Source organism: Epinephelus lanceolatus, chromosome 21, assembly GCF_041903045.1.
Source record: "Epinephelus lanceolatus isolate andai-2023 chromosome 21, ASM4190304v1, whole genome shotgun sequence".
Classification (NCBI taxonomy): Eukaryota; Metazoa; Chordata; class Actinopteri; order Perciformes; family Serranidae; genus Epinephelus; species Epinephelus lanceolatus.
Window position 1 is genome coordinate 19136082 of NC_135754.1, and position 15704 is coordinate 19151785.

A 15704-nucleotide genomic window follows, 5' to 3' on the forward strand; every position below is an offset into this window, starting at 1 on the left:
TTAGCACTGAAAAGGTCCTCCTCGTCTGGGGCTGACACTGAGGTTTGTACTGATGAAGAACATTCCAGCAGAAAAATAAGGTGCTGTGAGACTTTTTGTCCTCTTCTCTCCTCTGCACGATCCTGTCAGTTTGTTTACTAATGAGTCGCGTTCAGTCTGGGCCTCGCGTCCAGCAGGCAGTGGGGGATGTTGGGGCTCATTCCTAAGAACAGTTGGGAAGGTGGGGAGGAGGGCGGGTGGGGTTTAGTTTCCAGGCTGATGGAAGGGAGCAGGATGCGTCTGTACCTGCATTGCTGTTGGAGGTAAACAGATAAAACAAACTGTAAATGTCATGCTTCAAACAACGGATAGAGAATCGGGATGGATTATACTCGGCTCTATGGCTCGTACCTTGTGGATGTCCTATGTAAAAGTGTTGGTGTGCTCCTTGCTGTGGTCCATGCTGGGGGTGCTGAGGCACTGAGCCGGGGCCCTGCTGAGGAGGTGGCTGCAACATCACTAACTGAGGCTGACCGTGGCTCCCCGAGTGGTGGGGACCCGACATCGCTCCTTGTACATGGGCCTAGCGGGGTGAAGGAGGTGGCAAATCAAAATTGAGAATACAAAGTTGTGTTTTATTAACTCGTCTCGTCATTTGGTCTGACCTGGGCTTTAAACAAGTGATGCATGAGAAGGAACAGTAACCACAAGCACTGTGGATCCATACCTGTGCTATCTGTCCCAGGGGGTACGTTGGTGGGATGCCCTGGTGGCTGTGGATGCTGTAGCCCTGAATGGGATAAGAGCCTTGTGGAGACGTGTGGCCTGGCGGCATGTTGGGTGGAGTGGGTGCTGACAGGGGACCTGAGTGGTACAAGGACTGGGGCTGTGGGCCGGACTGGGCGTTCTGAAAGGAAAGAACACAGCGTCAGAAGATTCATCACAATAACAGTGTCCCAGGGGCGGGAATCTGCTCCATTAGATTGAACAGTACAACAAATTCAATGTGTCTGTAGGTTTATAGGATTGTATTGTGAAAACTGACAATAATGTTGAAATGATATGGAAATGTACGTTGCTTATTTTGTTTGAAAGATGTAGGGTGAGGCTATAGGATGCAGTTTAGCCATCATGAGGAGACTTAAGTAACTGGACCTCTTTGAATTTTAACTAAAAACCCTTGTACACATTTCAATAGTATAGTATCAATATGGTTGAGGCTTTGTCTGTACGAATGTAATTCATTTAGAAATTTGGACACAGCAAATGTGTTTTGGTACATTTGGGAAATTCAAGCAGTCCTGTATCTCACCTGTCCGGGACTAGGTGCAGTGTGCTGGGGAGGGGGCTGGTTGCCTGTCGGGGTACTGGAGGGCTGGGGCTGATGAACTGCACCTGAGTGGTGTGAGAAGGACTGTGGAGCTGCACAGGAGAAAGAGAGAATCAGTGTCAGGTTAATGCTTTACATCGTTTTACAGTCCATAGTGAGACTCCTCATGGATGTTTTCAAGGTTTTTAATCAGGCCACTTCAAGACCATCCATGAATCAAAAAACACTGATACCATATGGGAGCAGTTTAACCTAAAATATGGCACGTTTGGGTCCACTCACCGTAGATGCCTTGCTGTGGTCCCTGAGGTCCGTCTCCCTGTGCAGAGAACTGGGGGCCTCCTGGGGGTCCCAGTGCTTGTGGGTGAGGACCCCCACCTTGACCTATCATTCTTCCACCTTGCAACATGGAGTACATCTGCTGGAGAGAAGAGGGGAAACAGTGTACTTGTTTTATACGTAGGAGGTAAGATATACCTGGAGGCTGTGTGGCTGAACCACTTATGTTTAATTTAATGCTACCACAAACATTATGCTAATTAAAACCTTATTAAAAAACGGGGTTAGAGGGTAGCCATCCTACCTGTCCAGGGTAGGGTGTCATGGCCTGTATGACCTGCTGCTGGCCGTACTGCTGTGGATTGTACTGAAGGTAGGACTGAGGGTAGGGGGACGCCACCAGCGGGGCTCCGGCTGCTGACGCTGCAGCTTGTAGCATGGGTGGTGCTGAAGTACCATGGTCAGAGCGCTGAGCCACTACTGAGCCTGGTGGAGGCAAAGAATTATCATCTTATAGGCATAGACACATCTATAGCAAGAGGCTAATTTTAAAGTGTTATTCTGTTAAGCAGATGTCACTGCACTGTTGTGTCGCAGGTTATAGCAATTTATAATTAAAACCACAGACATAAGGCACTGCGGAAAGAAATGCTGCTTTTACCTTTGGTCCTGGGGTATTTTCCCTGGCTGACTGTAGACATGGTGTACTGGTACATCGGTGGGGGCTGGAAGACAGAAATGATCAAGAGTCAACTCAAGAAAAAGCTTCCATGTCTTAAAATGACACTGGTAGTAAACATGTAAGAGTTAATTTGCTCACATACCTGCACAGAGTGGATCTGTGATACGTAGGAGAGGTAGGGGGCGTTGTAGAGTGGTCCCTGTCCGCCTGGGTGTTGAAGGACCACTGGGCTTGGAGGAGTTGGCCGAGGTGGGGTGGGCGCAGTGTTGGGCTTCGTCTGTACGACAACAGAACCAGAGGTCAATAAAAATGCATGTCACTTAGCTAATCACAGGGTTTAAACACATTATGTTCTACATATTTTACAGTAAGTGAAATAACAACATAGTGCCAACAGGTCTTTGACAGTGCTGGAAATTAACATTTTTGTCCACCTGCCACTGTGGCCGATGGATTCCAAAATCTAGCAGCCACTCAACAGATTACTGTTGTTTTATTGGCTGGTGAGTTAACAAAAGCTAGCAGCCCCAGCATTTGGCTGCCGGCTGGTGCTTATTTCCAACCCTGGTCTTCTACTATAAAATAGATGCTGCAATAAATATTCAGAGCAAATGACAGTATTTTTCATACTTTTTTTTACACTTTGGTGCATAGTTTATGTCATGGACTCCACTTAAATTCATTCCCTGAATACTAAACTGCTCTTTATATACAGCACCACCCTCGTCTCAGCCAAGATAATACATATTTTTTTACATTTTAAGGATTCAGCAGGAATAAATGAGCTTACCATGGGCATTTGAGGTTTGATGGGGTTGAACTCTTTAGCGTTGGGGTTTAAGGTTGATTTCTTTACTTGGCTAAAAGATATGAAAAAATAATGTGTTAGCAAAAGACACACCACAAGGACATAAGAGAGCATGATCAAACAGTTTACAATCTCTTTTTGGAACTCACTCTGCCACGCCCTCTGGCCGCTCTGTCGTCTCAGACCTGGCGTCCTCGCTTCCCGGGGTCCTGGCTGGCTGCGGGGTGGCTGGTGAATGCCTGTCTGAAATGGGTGCAGCGGCGGTGCTTGGTGTGGCACCAGGTGTAGTTGCGGTGTCCTTGGTGGCGTCCTCAGCAGGGGCTGGTGAAGGCTGAGGTTGGGGCTGGGAAGGACTGGGAGCTGGAGCCTGAGCTTTGGGCTCTGAAGCAGGGTGAGCGTCTGAGGGCGAAGGTGTGGCTGCACTGGGTTGGGCGACCTCGTTGACGGCAGGTGGGGTTGCTGCTGCTGGGGAGCTGGGAGAGCTGGAGCTGCCTCCACTTGGCTGGAGCTGGGAAAAAAAGTGGAAGACAAGGATTGAGTAGACGGAAGAGAGGTAAATAAGTATGGAGGGGATGGCAAAAAAGAGGAAAGTCATGAAGAGTTACTAAACATAAAAGTAAGCAGGGAACATGTGCAACAAATATGAGCTACAACACATTAGCAAATTTGTAGCAGGGTTTTTCGTGACTCTGACGGGGGTCTTCATGGATAATACTTGACTAGCAAGCCTTACACTAGATTTCTGTCATTTATGACTGCAATTGCAGCATTATGCCACTGTGGTGGCGCTGTATCTTAACCAGCAAAGTACACCGAAAAAGGTGCAGCTGAAACTGCCAAAGCGGAAGAAAAGACGCGTCTGTTTTGCAAATCAGGGGCCAGCCCTATAAATGCCCAAGTATGTCTCTCACTGACTGATGACGCTACACCACTGGTTGGTACAGTGTTGGTGTTTCCCCACTTGTTACTGCATGTGCCACAGTATTTCCACTGATAACATCTTTGCCACCACACACTCCAACACACTCACACCCACTCAAAAAACATCACCACAGCAAACAAACATCCTGCGATCATGTGGAACACGGAAAGTCGATGAGGTCTTGATTAGTCTCCTTTTCCCTGCAGTTCAAAATTTTAATATAGTTTTATATCATCTGGTGGCATTTGAATGCTGTTGCAAACAGCAGGTGTGATTTATAAACATGGCTCTGTGTGCCTCAATCTGTGTGTCTGAACACTGCCTTGTACTGCGACTACGACACCAGAGTGCGTCTGTTTACACCAGTAAAATGTGAGGAAATTAAGTCTTTTTTTAATTTTTATTTAATTTTCCTATTGAATTAACTTTTTCTCCCACTTTATCAAAAGCTCAAGCAGACATCTGTAAAGCATGATACTAGTTCACTGCAATACATACAGATACTGATAAAAGCAAATAATCTAAAATAGGAATGATGATGATGATGAGTTATGAATAAAAAGATAGGCCTTATTTTAAGTGTCTTGTAAAAGAGTGTGAGAGGGATAACGTAAAATACAACATACTTTAAAAACAGGAGATCTTCATCAGCAGAATGAAAATATTTTACAAGATACTCAGTCTATCAGTATTTGTGGTCATGTCCTCAGTCTAAAACATCACTCAACCAGGTCATACATATAAAACATTACTGGGACTGCTACAGAGAACTGCAAATCAACATTTATTATCCAGAGATTCACATTATAGACACCACTGACTATCTCTTTAACAGTTTGGCCATATTTCAGTACACTGACAGTGTTTCCCATGGACAGACTTTACAGTGGCGGGCCACCTAGAAATATTAACAGCTGACGAAGTATATTTGTTGACTCATTTTAGCATTTTTTGTCCATCTGAGACGACAGCATCTGCGATCAATTAACTTGTGGACTGAGCTGTGTGCAGCACATTGATTCACGCAGCCCCTCATCTTTGCCCGCTCTCTCTTAAACACTGACACAAACCAGTGTATGAGCAGCACCTGCTTTCTGTACACACTGTGAGGTTCAAGTTTAAGAGAAGCTTTGCTGATTTTCAGCCAGCTCTGTGACACTGCAGTGTGCGCAAATGAATAGTGTTTGACTTCCCCCTATGAAGCTGGAGCTCCCTGTCCATCTGCCAATGAAGGTGTCAACCTAGTCTAGTTTCCCCACAATTAGTTTCTGAAATTTGTTAGGCACCCTGAAATTTCGTGGCTGTTCCAAGTGAATATTGTTTATTTTGCATAATTCTCCGTCCAATTTCTTAAAGGTTAACTAAGTCAACATTGCATCAGTGTAATGGTTTCAGCTTTGCAGATATGGCTCGTAAAATCGACGACTATTCTACAAGCCAATTTCGTTGAGAGGAAATGATGAGGACAGGTGAAACAGTGCAAGACATCATCTTAATATTACAGGCGGTTAAAAGGAAATAATTCATGTTATGTGGGGGAGCCCCTCTGTGTGGAGTTTGCATGTTCTCCCGATGTCAGCATGGGTTTTCTCCAGGTACTCCAGCTTCCTCCCACAGTCCAAAGACTTGCAGGTTAATTGGTGACTCTAAATTGTCCGTAGGTGTGAATGTGAGTGTGAATGGTTGTCTGTCTCTATGTGTCAGCCCTGTGATAGTCTGGCAACCTGTACAGGGTGTACCCTGCCTCTCAAGGCCAAGCCATTGTCACATATAACTACGTTTCAGTAAATAGGTCTCACAAGTAATTTTTCTTACAGAACATTACGAGTAAAAGTGTCAAGACTTGAGTAATATGACTGTGCTTTACCTCCTCCACCCAAAAAAAGGTGGCACAACAGTAAATAATCACACACTGAAATCGAATAACCTCATCCTAGAAACCAGAGTCCCTGATGTACAGCTAATTTTTATACTAAGAAGTGTTGCATAAAAAGTGATGTCTCAATGTCGTGTGAAACGTTAATCGTCACAAATAAATGAATGAGGGGTTGTTGTTTTTTTTAGGAATCATAACATCAGTGGTGTCTCAGGTCATAGCCTCTTGATTGGTCACAGACTTTCTAATTTCATGCTTCGACGAAAGGAAGCTGAACTCTTACCCTGAATTCCTTGCCAAATTTCCGCAGCTCCTCGATCTGCGACCTTTGCTGAACTGAGGGAACTGTTTGAGGGGAGAGAGGGGAGGGGGAAGGTTAATGAAGATGTGAAAATTTGGAAACTTCAATCTGTTGTCAAAAACATACAGGGCATGCAACTAAGCTCGAGTGGATGTGTGTATAGTTATATTAAAAAACTCATATCCTGTTCAAATTGAAGTCTTACACACCTTTACTGCTCTTGCTGTCCTCTGTGCTGCTGGGGCTCTCTGCGGCACGCTCTTTTGCTGCACCAAGGATCTCATTCACTGTAAAGACGAGACAAACGGTAAACTAATTAGTTGCAGCACTTCATTAGATTCCACCTTCAAGACCTGTCACTTACTGCTGCCTCTCACTGAAGCAGATGAAGCTCACATCATTACAGAAAAATGAGTCTGACTTTGGTTTCAAACAAAATTAGGCAAGAACTGAGACAGTACCATCAACAGGGAAAAGAGGGGCGGGGCCAGACGTCTTCTGGGGAGGCAGGGAGACAGACGATGTGTCCAAATAAGGCGTGTCCTGGGAAGAACCTGATTTAGGAGAGCGAGTAGCTGCAAGGACAGCGCAGGGAAAAATAAAGGTTAGGTTTCAGACAATCGGTCAATAATGTAAAAGAGGATTTTATAACAGCAGCTGACTGAATGTACCTGTGGACTGAGAGTGTGAGTTTGAAGAACGGACTGTTCTGCTCGACTGTGGAGGTCTTTGGGCTTTAGGTGATGTTCTGGTCGAGACTGAAAGGCACACAAAAATATTCACAATTCATACTGCCTTATTAACATACACAGATGCTGTTAAAACACTTTCTGAAACAAGCTGAACACTTACTTCCATTAACAGGTCTACCAGCGTCAGACAGCGAGTGTGGGAGTGAGTGGGAATGAGGGACTGCGTGTCCGTGTGGGGCAGGGGGGCTGGCTGGCGACGGGGCAGTGGAAGCAGAGGCTGGCGTGGATGCTCCTCCCGGAGAGGCAGGTGTGTAAGGGCTCGCAGGGCCAGAGTTTGGGCCTGGGCTCGGGCTTCCCTGGGGGTGGTGGGGAGCGTAGGCCCCACCTCGGCCTGACAGAGGGCTGTTTCTCTCTGAGGGGGAGACGCCAGACTGCGGCCCAGCAGCAGAGGGCAGAGGGGGTCTGGGGGAAGAGGAGGATGGAGGATTGGAGCGATAACCTCCGCTAAGACGATTGTGGGGTGGAGGCCCACCAGGACCTCTCTCAGCTCGTTCCCGCTCCCGGTTCATCTCTCTCTGACGTTGAGGTAATGGAATGTACTTGCCCTCCCTGAAAGAGAAAGTACGTTACACAGGGGGCAACACATGAATGACATTACGCTGTCAAAACATAGCAGTGCATAGAAACATGATGGAGACTAGCTGAGGTTCAGACTTCATTTAACAGTTGACTGGGTTGATTATAAACTATCATCTAAATTACGACAAACACTGTTTATCTACACGCCCAACAAAGCAGCGGACCATCTCACCTGGTGCTGGCTCCAGGGCTGTCTCGCCCCCTTTCACGCTCTCTGTCACGGGGGCTCTCACGGCCCCTCTCACGATCGTTGCTGTCCCGCACCACAGCACTGTATTTGTCCTCCTCAGTTTTGCCCTCATCATTTTCCAGGCCGACACGATGGCGATACTGGGGACTGGACTCGATCTCACTGGCCAGGCGGGCAGCGCGGGCTTCCCTCTGCCGATACATCTCAGAGTTGCCCTTTTCCAGTGGCACACTGGAGAGCAGCAGAAAGACGGAACACAGAAACAACATCAGGTTACAAGAACATTTAAACCTGTTGATGACACCAAAGTGAGCCCAAAGATTGTCTTATTTTTTTTTTATGTATTAGTTAACGTCAAATGTGTGAATCATATTGTTATAATTAAAGAGTCTTAGAGGTAAAAATGATCTTGCCGACACCGGTAAGATTCCTTATAATTTTCTGGGCTGGGATCAGGCATCTTACTTTAAGCTTGACTATAATCAAACTTGATGCAAGGTAGAGATGGTACAGCCAACTTTAAGAACTCTACTGAAACTGAAACTTAAGTAAAGCTGCAGGTTTTCACTCCCTATAATAGTATGACATCATGTGACATCATGATTAAGTTTAATGTTTCATTCCTCTCTGGTTTAAGTTGTATTAACTACTGAAATCAGATGGAGCAATACACTATCTGATTAGGGTGAAAACCCCTAGCCACCAATGACATAATCTGAGAATACGGTAATTTATGGACCACATTACTGTAAATAGATTCACACTTGCTGTAATTTGTAATTACACCAGTGATGCTAATAAGGAATTTTTAATTGCATCTTAATGAATATGTATGATATGAGAGACATATATATGGAGTCTCACTGCTCACATAACATTCTGACACTGTATGATCGCCTGCTTGATTAACTTGATCACCACAAAATAAAGACGCACACTTCTATTGTTCTCTTTGCCAATAAATCCACAAAGAGATCTGATCTTTTTTTTTTTAAGTGAGCAAAAATACATAAAAACAGTTCAAGTCAGCGTGACCATTACATTTTAAAGCTGCCTGGGATCAAGACCTTTGACAGTTCATGACACCTGCATTAAAAATAACTGACAGGTTTTATGACTATTGGTCAGACGCTTATTCATTTACGTCCAAATATCTGCCAGGCTACGCTTTTCTTTAGTAATGCCGTCACCCCCTATTGGTCAATTGCAAAACAGCTTAATTGAAATTATCTAATGAGTTTGGTGATGTTTGGACAAACTCACTGATTTATGGCCAAATTTTGCACTAGGCCAATAGCACTTGTTTGGAACTAGTGACGCCCCCTACTGAGTGATTTCAAAATCATTTTACAAAGTAGTTCAACATTGTTATAAAACATATACTGCAGGTTCTGTCATGGTTGGACAAACAATAATATGGTGTAAAGTCTTTACAACCAACTTTTAAAGTGTGTTTTCCTGTAGTTTTTGGCTTATTTTAGTAATAATATTCTATTTTTTATTCCTAAAGGCAATGAGGCCATATGGAAACTTACGTATACATGGAAAGGCTGGAATCGTATGTTGACGTGACTCCATACTTCACTTCATTGTAACGGAACATCTCATTGGCATCCCAGCCATTTGACTGAAAAAATAGGAGATTAAAAAGGAACATTAGTGGGGTAATAAAATAACACTAAATTAAAGGCGCTGTATGTAAGAATGCGGCCAAAACGGTTACTGCACTCAAATTCAAAATACTGCCGCGAGTCGTGTCAGCCCCCCCTCCCCTACAGATTCAAAGTTGCTGGACAGCGGCACGCCGGAGACTGATTTGTTTGCCCACAAGAGGCTGCCGTGGCAGGGCCGAATCGCTGTGTCCTTGATCTTCTGTTTTCCAGCTGACCGTTCGAGCAAGTACGGCTTCTCTGCTGCTAACGCTGCTGCCGGGATACAGCTGAGGAGGAGCCATCTGCTAATGCTATGTACCGGGACACTGCTAATGCTGCTTGTCGTGCTGCTGTAGCTCAGTCGTAACTGTAACTGATGCTAAGACTCTACTGACTGCGTGACTGGTAGAAGGCGGTGGGTGGCGCAACAGGCCAAAACACAAATTCGAAACATAAACATGATTTGCGGACCGTAAAAATGTTTTTTAAATGCGAATATTCTGGCTGTACTATTGTTGTCAGTGAGATCAGTATGTTATATGAAAACTATACCTTAGTCTCTGTGACATATTAGGATGATTTTACGACTATTTGCTTTAGATATCTTACATATAGCTCCTTTAAGAAAGCAGTTTAAAAAAAAAAAAAAAAAAAAAAAAAAAAGATTTCCTGTGGAATATCAGATGAGCAGTTAACTTGCCTCAAAAGATTAAAGTGTGAACAATCATCTTAACATGTGTATGAAGTATCTTTAACTGAGGGTACATAGTATTCCAACATTTCTGAGTAGAAAGGGTATTTATATCATGCGATGGTTTGATGGTGTTTATGTGTGCATTTAAGAGACAGAGCAACTCACTGCATCATTTTCCAGGTCGTAACTCTCTCCATTGCTGTCTCCTCCCTCCCATCTCTGCAAAACCTTCTCTTTGTGTTCTCCATTCACGCGATTGGAGCTGATGGCTGTGTCTGTGAAGGTGTCTGAAATCCAAGACAAAAAAAATTAAACACTCTCCAAGTGTTTCATTTGGCAAGATGTGTCTACAGCAACATTTGGGGCTGATCATTTTGGGCCTGAAATGTTTAATTATGTTCAATTACGTTATCATTTGCTTACTTACTACCCGTACTGCAGAACATCAATTATTTTCTCTCAGAGTATTTAAAAACCAGTTGAGCCTAACAAAACATTTACTATGAATCAAGGACACAATCTAGTGCTTACTTTCACACAAAGCCCTCCTCTCTGTTTCAGGAAGAACTACAGATCTTTGCCTCCAACGCTTGCAGGTCTGTGAAGAGCTTATTTCTGTAACTGTCTTTCCTCAGTACCCTGAGTCTCAGCATGTGTGTGTGCTTGTACCTCTGGTGGCATAGTTGAGGTCGACGTCTCTGCAGATCATCGTCACCAGGTCTGAGGGGCTGAAGATCATAGTGTCAGTGATGTCCTCCCTCCTCGGCGGAGTTGATGTTGAGCCGTCCTCCTCACTGCGTTTGTGTACAGCATCCACAGCCAGCTCACACTACGGACCAAACATTAGGAAGGCAAAATGAAATTTGAGGACTGTGTGCACAGCAAGACTACAGAAAAGGCCTTATTTTTTCCTTGACATGAGTTTACTATTATGGTGACAGGATAACTTGCGGTTCCTCATTAAATGGGCGTAGAGAAGTGCATGACTGTGTGCTCAACCTGAGCTTCTTACCCGAGAACTGAGAGTCTTGAATATGCCTTCAAATACACTGCCGTTCTTCACTCTTATGTCACAGTTGGAACCCTGAGAGAGAGAAAGATTTTGTTTTAAAACTTATTCAGAAAAGTTAGTGATAAACAAATCATTTAGATAAGTGGCACTTCCAAAACTGGAACAGCATTTGTGGATTAATTATGCAAATATTTGTACACTGTTCTGTGTAGGGCTGTCCCGAAAACTAGCTTTTGGGCATCAAGGCTTTAGTGAGAAATAACTGCGATCAATCAAAGCTTCGACAGGGTTAATGACAGATAAGGACATAAGTCGGACTTTTTTGAATCTAAGACGGCTAAGCTGGTACACTATTTACATTGTAGATTGTATTGTAGATTTGTGATACACCTGTTTTCTTTGGCATATCTGGCATCCGACTTTTTGAGGGTTGTCTTTACTAACATTAAAACTATCCCAAAAGCTTGACTTTTTCGACTCTGAAGTTTTCGAAATACTCATCTGAACATCGACTACCATGGCAAAGACCAAAGCTTTAACGCATTCGGATCGGCCCTAGTATTCAGCGTACTGTGCATATTTTCAGGGGTAGCTGTGACACAGGATGTACAGCCTGCTTCTTCATAAACAAAAGTAATAGATGGCAGTCAGACGGAAAAAGGATTTTATCCATTAACCCTTCTAACCCTTAACTGCCTGGTACAGACACAGCAGATCATGAAACAAAAGGTTGCTTTGTAGTAGGTAGGAAGGTTACATCTCACCTCCAACTATTATGGTCTGTGTAAAAGGGAGTGATGCAAGTCATTAATTTTCTAGAATAATCATCCTGGTCGGAGAGACACATCGATAACAAGCCAAATGACTTACCACAACAGCTGTGAGGAAATGAAGCATTCTGGCATTGTTGTACACACCCTCGAAAACCTGCAGATGGGAAGATATGTATAGTATCGATCAAACAAAGTTTCAAAAAGACATGACATCAAACAATCACATTGTGATATACATCGAAAAAGAACATAGTTTGATCCGTTAACCAGTGCATAAAATTAGACAGTCAATTCTAAGAGCAGGGGAACACCAACTCTCTCCTTTTATACTATGACATAAATCTTCCGCACAGAGGTTACTTTGCTCGTGATCATCAGATTCAATCAGACTTCAGTTTCATGCATGCAACATTTTCTGTTTCTTTAAAATGTTTTTTACATAAAGTGCTGGCTACCGAACTTTGACACTTTTATGGCACCAAACAAACTGCTTCAATACTATCAAGTTTTGTAAAATGTCTTGTCATTCGGTACTAGATTTTTGATACCTAAGGAGTGAATCTCATCAGCCTCAGTGAGCCAGTAAGGATGCAGTATGCTTGTACCAACATTTAATAATGCTGGTGATGGGCTGTCTAAAGCTACAGGTCATAGAGATATGCATGAAAAACAGTATATTGTGTGTTGTTGTATTTGGAATATTGAGAGGCTCGACTACAGTGTGTGTTGCATAGGTGTAAAAATTAAAGAGACCACAATGTGGCTCAATTTTAACAGCCAATAGTGTGCAATGCAATACATGCAAATAGGGTATTGTCGCCAAGACCGGAGGTCTCCTGTATAAACACTGCATACACACAAACAAGGTCTGAAAGAGGCATATGCCACTTCCCACAGAAAAGTTGTGATTTATTAAAACAGGCTTGATGGGAGAAACTGTGACCCATGCTTTCAAACATTTTGAAGACAGGAAATTGGCGACGCAGATGGTGAGGTGGAAGCCTGATTGTAGAAGCTGTCGAATAATTTTTGGCACACGCCATTTTTAGCTTTGTCTGTACGAACATTTTTAGTATGGATCCTACTCACTGTTTTAAAAATGAGACCCCCCGCAATGGGACAAATTAAAAGAAATGAAGAACGGACCACTGCCACCTTCCTCTCAGCATTCAAATCTGGCTAACGTAACAGAGTCTCTTTCAAATATTACACCACTGGATTTCCCGTTATCCAAGATTACTGCGGACAGATGATGACTGGGATTCTAACAGGTAACGTTTGCAAACATAAAAATTCACCTAACTTGTACAAGGCTGTTTACTTAACGTGACTGTAATATGTGATGTGACAAACTGTGGCCTATGCAACGTTTATGTGTGTAGCTTTGGCGTATGGCTATATGGTACATAGCTCTCTATTGTTTATATTATAGTATTGCTAGTGTCAAAATGCCAAGGAGCTGAAAATAAACCTTAAGATTTGTACCACTGTGTTGAAAGTAATTTTCTGTTTGTTAAAATTCATTTTGTAAGAATGGTATCTATAAAAGTATTGTTTAGAAACCAGTTTATAAGTCAAAGTACTGTCTTGAACATTTTTGAACGACAACCAGCCCTATTTACATCAGTCATGTTTGTAAACATGACAAACATCCTTATATTTTAAGTTATGATCACTTTAGATTGATTTAAATTCAAAACATTGAATTTCCCCTCAGGGGGATTAATAAAGTAAATAAACTTAAACTTAACTTAAACTTTACGAACACAAAGATACTGATTTTCCATCAATATTTTCAAATCTTCACTCATATATGACCTTAAATATGGCAAGACAGATATAAGATAAGAGTCTTTCAATACCGTCCCTAACTTTTTATTACTGTAGTGTACACAATATGTTGTGTGTTTGTTTGCTGCCCAATTTGTCTATAATAGGATACTCACCGGAGATGACTGGAATGATGGCTTTGCAGAGGATCGATTCCTGTGGGAAAACAGCATAGTTAAAACATGTTTGTCTGCTTAGAAACAAAAGGAGTATAACTTGTTTTCAAAGCCTGTCAAGGCAGTGTCACATTCCACATCACACATATACAACATACAGATTAAGAGAAGTGGACACACTAACTTACAGGCCTGACAAGTTCCCAAATCAATATCCCTACTGCAATGAAAATATACAGTGCACACTTGGCCTCTAGAATCACCCATTATGAATGTATGCTTCATCTACTGCCAACTTTTCTTGTGTTAATGCTAGGTGTCCTTGTGTCACCTTCCACTCCACCTTTGTGGCTCAGAGCAAAAACACTGGCATCAAAACAGAAGCGGTTTTAATGAGGTAAGGTGTTGTCTAAAAGACAAATTAAAAATTGGTTTAAATGTCTCAAAAACCTGTTTCAGTTTCACTTATCCCTTTACAATGGGTCAACCCGAGTATTTCTATTTAAAGTAGAAAAGAAAATGGACACCTGCAGTGTTGAAATCACGTCAACATTTAGGAAAAGATAAACGTGGTTTATTGCAATAATTTCTATACAGTCAATACGGGATTTTGATCATTCTGGATACTAAATGCACCCCCCATAAGATTGTACAATTTGGGATGATATCACTGCTGCTTACAAAGACGGTTACAAAACAAAGGCTGAAACGAAGCTGCCAAGAGTTCAGTAAACACACACACCTCAGTGATTTAAACCACATAATACGACCTTGTGTTGGCCATAAAATCTCTTCAATGTTAATTATGATGTTCCTAGAACAAGTTTTTCTTAGCTACCAAGACGTGTTATTGTAAATTTTATATTTTGCAATCATCAACGTCCATTCTGTGGCACTGACAGGCCAGATAAACTTTCAATAGCTTGTATGCTGATTTGCTGCTCATTGCTTTCACTAAACTTGACTCCACCTCACTTTTTGTCTTCGACTCAATGTGAGCATTCTGATTGGCCCAGAGCCCCTGTCAATCACACACGAACCAATCTCATTGGCCTGGAGAGAAGCCGTATTACCGAGACACACCCACTAGGCTCACAGCGCCTTAACCGGTAGGCCTCTAAGTCACAGGACAATCCCCGGACTGTCCTGACAGGGAACCCCCACATCGCTTACCTCCCGGCCGGCGTCCTGTTGCCACTGTTGATGCCGCTGACTGGGGAAGACATACCGGCGGGGCCCGAGGTTCCGTTAGACGCTTTCCTCCCGCCTGAGCCGGGTTGCTGCTGTTTCAGCATCGCGAAGCACAAGGCTTAGACACCACCAAGTGTAAACTAACTTATAAACACCGATATGAAGTTGCTTTAAAGGCGACTATCTTTAGCAATATCACCTGTCCTGATGAGCGCAGAGCCGGTGTAACCTCAATAAGACCGGCTATTGTAGCTACTCTTGCTAAGCGAACACCAGTCGCTTGTGGCCTAAAATGTAAAGGCAAAACACCTCGCTATTTAAATTAAATGTAACATATAATTTAACAGTTCCCCCCCCCCGACTATCTACTTTGTAACCACAGTGGTTATGTCAAAGCAAGCGGCTTATGAAATGACACGAGTTTCCGTATAATTATTTAGCAATAGCAGGCTAACTTAGCATTAGCTTTGATCCTCAAGCTCACTTCGGGCGCTTTCCCTCCGGGATTTACTCTCTTCTCTCTGTCGCGTCGCCTTAACTCCGGCACCGCTGTCCCTTCCGTTAAAAAACAAGATCTTGGCGTTACTGTCAGTTGCCTTAGGAAGTTTGATATTCCAGGTTTCTTGGTGAAAACCTGCTGCGGTCGGTCAACACCACCTCTCGGTAGGTTCACTTGACTCAATCCGCGCGCGGCTGACTGGAAACCGGCTGGAAGGGGGAGGGGGCGTTGACGTGCGC

General features: G+C 43.3%; 1 protein-coding gene across 2 annotated transcripts; it reads right to left on the reverse strand.

Moving 5' to 3' along the window:
* Nucleotides 1-106: 106 nt before the first annotated feature.
* LOC117247245 (ataxin-2-like protein) lies at nucleotides 107-15662 on the reverse strand. 2 transcript variants are annotated; one of them, XM_033611645.2, is made up of 23 exons: nucleotides 14949-15662; nucleotides 13776-13815; nucleotides 11927-11983; nucleotides 11057-11128; nucleotides 10714-10873; nucleotides 10210-10331; nucleotides 9234-9325; nucleotides 7681-7929; nucleotides 7030-7478; nucleotides 6849-6935; nucleotides 6639-6752; nucleotides 6387-6464; nucleotides 6160-6221; nucleotides 3228-3586; nucleotides 3061-3130; nucleotides 2413-2547; nucleotides 2250-2313; nucleotides 1893-2074; nucleotides 1592-1727; nucleotides 1292-1401; nucleotides 707-886; nucleotides 391-562; nucleotides 107-293 (listed from the first exon to the last, which is right to left on the reverse strand). In XM_033611645.2, exons 1-23 carry the CDS (start codon nucleotides 15068-15070, stop codon nucleotides 244-246), a joined length of 3162 nt encoding a protein of 1053 aa, XP_033467536.1. In that variant the 5' UTR covers nucleotides 15071-15662; the 3' UTR covers nucleotides 107-243. The 2 variants fall into 2 exon arrangements, with proteins under 2 accessions (XP_033467536.1, XP_033467534.1); XM_033611643.2 differs by having other exon boundaries at nucleotides 1592-1730.
* Between the last annotated feature and the right edge of the window lie 42 nt (nucleotides 15663-15704).

What these genes read in the sequence shown, in the direction of transcription:
- LOC117247245 (XM_033611643.2), bottom strand. Translation starts at nt 15,070, where the DNA reads ATGCTGAAACAGCAGCAACCCGGCTCAGGCGGGAGGAAAGCGTCTAAC. An exon ending in CCTCAACTATGCCACCAGAG is followed by an intron (nt 10,332 to 10,713) that starts GTACAAGCACAC and finishes CTTGGATTTCAG; the next exon opens with ACACCTTCACAGACACAGCC. An exon ending in TCCAGCCTTTCCATGTATAC is followed by an intron (nt 7,930 to 9,233) that starts GTAAGTTTCCAT and finishes GCTGCTCTCCAG; the next exon opens with TGTGCCACTGGAAAAGGGCA.